At 42.4% G+C, this 3,347-nt stretch overlaps 1 protein-coding gene across 1 annotated transcript; it reads left to right on the top strand.

Annotated features, from left to right (window-relative positions):
• The first annotated feature begins 1,588 nt into the window (after window positions 1–1,588).
• On the top strand, window positions 1,589–2,949 carry LOC103709463. The gene has a single exon (XM_008794797.4). It carries the CDS (start codon window positions 1,778–1,780, stop codon window positions 2,270–2,272), a length of 495 nt encoding a protein of 164 aa, XP_008793019.1. The 5' UTR covers window positions 1,589–1,777; the 3' UTR covers window positions 2,273–2,949.
• Window positions 2,950–3,347: the final 398 nt, after the last annotated feature.

Genomic DNA, 3,347 nt, shown 5'->3' with positions numbered 1-3,347 from the left:
CTAGACGTTAACTTCTAGTAACTGCTTATCAATTTAGCCTTTGAGGGAGCAATTAAGCAACGACTTAGTTCCTCAACAATAAATTACTTGATATCTGTGCTTTCCTTTTAAGAAAAATACTGTATATCATACCTCCTTTTGTTCATTTAAGCAACCACTTGGTTCCTCAAAGCTACATCTATTCATAATTCTCCACGCATTGTTAATGAGACTTTGAAAAGATTTAGTGGGAAATACCAGTTGAATATTTCCTACAAAAATTGCACTGTTGCAAACAATTAAGCATTTGCAAGATAGTTCTCTGTTTTTCCTATATATTTAATCAATGAAGCATGACTCCATAAGTTTCATATTGATTGTTATAACAAAATGGACAAAATATATTACCAAATAGACACAAACCTCATTTGAGAGCAAGGAACTCTCATCATGGATTCACTTGACAATTTGGACCTCATGATCACATTCCAAACATATTTAGCTCTGACTTGCATATTGTATTTGTCTTAAGTAAAGCATGATCGCCATTTATTTCTCATGTAGAGCCATCTACTTTTACATGTTAATTGGCATGAGCCATCAAACATATATAATCTCTCTCTTTTTTTTCTTCCTTCCTAGAATATGGAATATATATATAATACAATCATGTGTGATACATATCCTTCATATTTCTAAGATTTTGTGCTGGCATTAACATCTAACTAAATACATCATGGCAAGCATTTGCATTACGTAACAAACATTTTTCTGTACCATTTTAGTGCAAACTCTTTTTAACATCCATTATCAAGTATTGTCTTTAAGCCAATTATCAAAGCATCCTACTATGAGCACTAGTCCAATTTACAAGCACAATCTTCTTCTAGTAAATTCACCTTGATCTACATCCCATTTATTCCCGAATAAGTAAAAACAAATCATATAGACCGAAGATAAAAGAATATGCTTATGAACTCTAGTTTAACGACCATAACAATTCAGATCGTAGTTATTCTTTTTTGGTGGAAGATCATAGTTATTTATTAACTACTCATTCTTGTTGAATAAATCATGCAGCATCGCATATGCTTTTGCATATGTCAACAAGTTCTAGCACGCTACTGCTTTAAAACTAAAGCAAAAATCATGTATATCCAAACGGAAGAATCTCAATATGGGTTCTAAGGTTAGGCCTGACTATAGAATTCCAACCATATATCTCTCCAGTCGTGTCAAAGTTCCGGCAATTACACCCTTGCGAGCCACCTCGAAAGGCTTACCAACTCTTCACACCAATCAACGAATCCGGCACACCCAATTGGTCCGGACGCTTAGGCACTTTGCGTGAGCCCGACCCCCACCACGTGACCAAAACCCAACACCACCCCATCCCCACACGGAACCCCAAACCTCGGCCGACACGTTCCACGCGGCAACGCGCCATTCCTCGTCCAATCAAAATCCGCCAAGTGTCGAACCGCGCCGGATTCCCTTCCGTGCCTACTTGGCGGCCCCGATCATTCCCCCCACGCGTCGGCCCCTCTTGCGACGATAGAAGCCATGAAGAATTTTATCCCCGACTTCCTCAAAAAGCAAAAGATACTTCAGATAAGGAGCCCAGAAGTGCGTCCATTCCCTCTTTAAAAATATCCCTCCCGCATCCGCTCCTTCCCCCTTCTCCATTCCTCTCCACCTTGAGGGAATCGTCGTAGGGGTAGAGCAAGCGGGAAGAGAGGAGAGAAAGGAAGAAATTAGATAGAGAGGTCGATCAGCGAGGGAGAGATTGGAAGCGATCATGAAGGAGACCATAAGGTGCTGCATCTCCTGCATCCTGCCGTGCGGCGCGCTCGACGTCGCCCGCATCGTGCACGCCAACGGGCGCGTCGAGGCGATCGGCGGCACGGTGAGCGCCGGCGAGATCATGCAGGCATACCCTAAGCACGTGCTCCGAAAGCCGCCCTCGGCCGTCTCGGATGATGGCGTCGTCCCCAAGGCGGTGATACTGCCACCTAATGCCAAGCTCCAGAAAGGGAAGATTTACTTCCTCGTGCCGGTGTCATCGGCGCCGGAGAAGGCCCGGCCGGGGAATACGACGAGGAGGAAGAAGAAGAAGAAGAGAGAAGGGGAGAGCAATGGGGTGTTGACCGATAAGACGAGGCTTCTCGTCAACGAGCGGTATTTGTCGGAGATCTTGTCGGAGAAGGTGTCGACGCAGACGGATAGGCGGCGGGGGAGGGTCGGGGTCTGGCGGCCGCATTTGGAGAGCATCTCGGAATCAAATGATTTCTAAATATGATGTTCTTTTTTTTCTTTTTCTTTCGTTCAATTCCTCTTTTCTTTGTGGTCTATTTTTTGTTTTAAAGCATCTTCAGTTAAAGCTCCTTTCGAGGTGATGGAGTCTTTGTAAAGATAGACATGGCACCTTTCTTTGCTTTTCCTTTGTTCCATGGGCTGTAGGTGGTTTCAAGCGAGTCTGGGTGTTCAGTTTTTTTGTTGGTTGCCGAAGAGCATGGGGGATTGGTAGTGGGTGAGGGGAGGGGATGGGGTAGGGATACAGATCGGAGGGCTGGGTTGCTGTTCTTTTGGTGAAGAATTGGAGTGAAAAGAAGAGAGAGAGAGAGAGAGAGAGAGAGAGAGAGAGAGAGAGAGGGAATACTTAGGAGACCCCACTCCTCCTGTTGTTCAGTATCTGAATACAATAATGAATAGATCAATCCTAGTTCCAACAACGACCTTATTTTACCAATGACTTCGGTTGTTACAGTCTTTTACATGCATAGTGGATGAGAGGGAGAGGGAGAGAGAAAAGGTCCTGGTAGATGAGTGCTTAATTTGATCTGAAAGGCTAGTACTCTTTATTTGCCCACGCATCCTTGTTCCACTCATGATACTTTATGATGATGGAACTACTCTTTATTTGCTCCTAACAAGTGCTGTGTTTGGCTAATAAAGATCTACATTTTCTAATGCTTGGCTCCTCCCATGATATTGCTTCAAATGGCCAAGTTATTATTGCAGCAATGGTGGGCCTGCTCTAATATTAGTAGTTGAATAAATAATGTAGCTTAGTTAAGGTAAGCCAATCAACATGATCTGTCTAATTAGTTGTCCAATTTGATGATTAATCTCATCTTTTATCAGTGAGTTTCTGATTAAATAGTCCAATTTAAATTTATGATCACCATGCATAGATGGTGTCATTTGACCTAACACTAGTGCAATGGCTTGATGTTGACACATTCCAATACAAAGGTAACTTGGAATACCTTTTTTATATATGTACGTACGTATGTATGTGCGTGTATATACAAGAGAAATGATAAAATGTTCGCCAATCTTTAATGATTGTCTTGAAAAAATAGAGT

This window comes from Phoenix dactylifera, chromosome 11 (genome assembly GCF_009389715.1).
Source record: "Phoenix dactylifera cultivar Barhee BC4 chromosome 11, palm_55x_up_171113_PBpolish2nd_filt_p, whole genome shotgun sequence".
NCBI lineage: Eukaryota > Viridiplantae > Streptophyta > Magnoliopsida > Arecales > Arecaceae > Phoenix > Phoenix dactylifera.
The sequence above is the reverse complement of the archived record's forward strand: the minus strand, read 5'-3'. Positions and strand labels throughout refer to the sequence as shown.

What these genes read in the sequence shown, in the direction of transcription:
- LOC103709463 (XM_008794797.4), top strand. Translation starts at nt 1,778, where the DNA reads ATGAAGGAGACCATAAGGTGCTGCATCTCCTGCATCCTGCCGTGCGGC.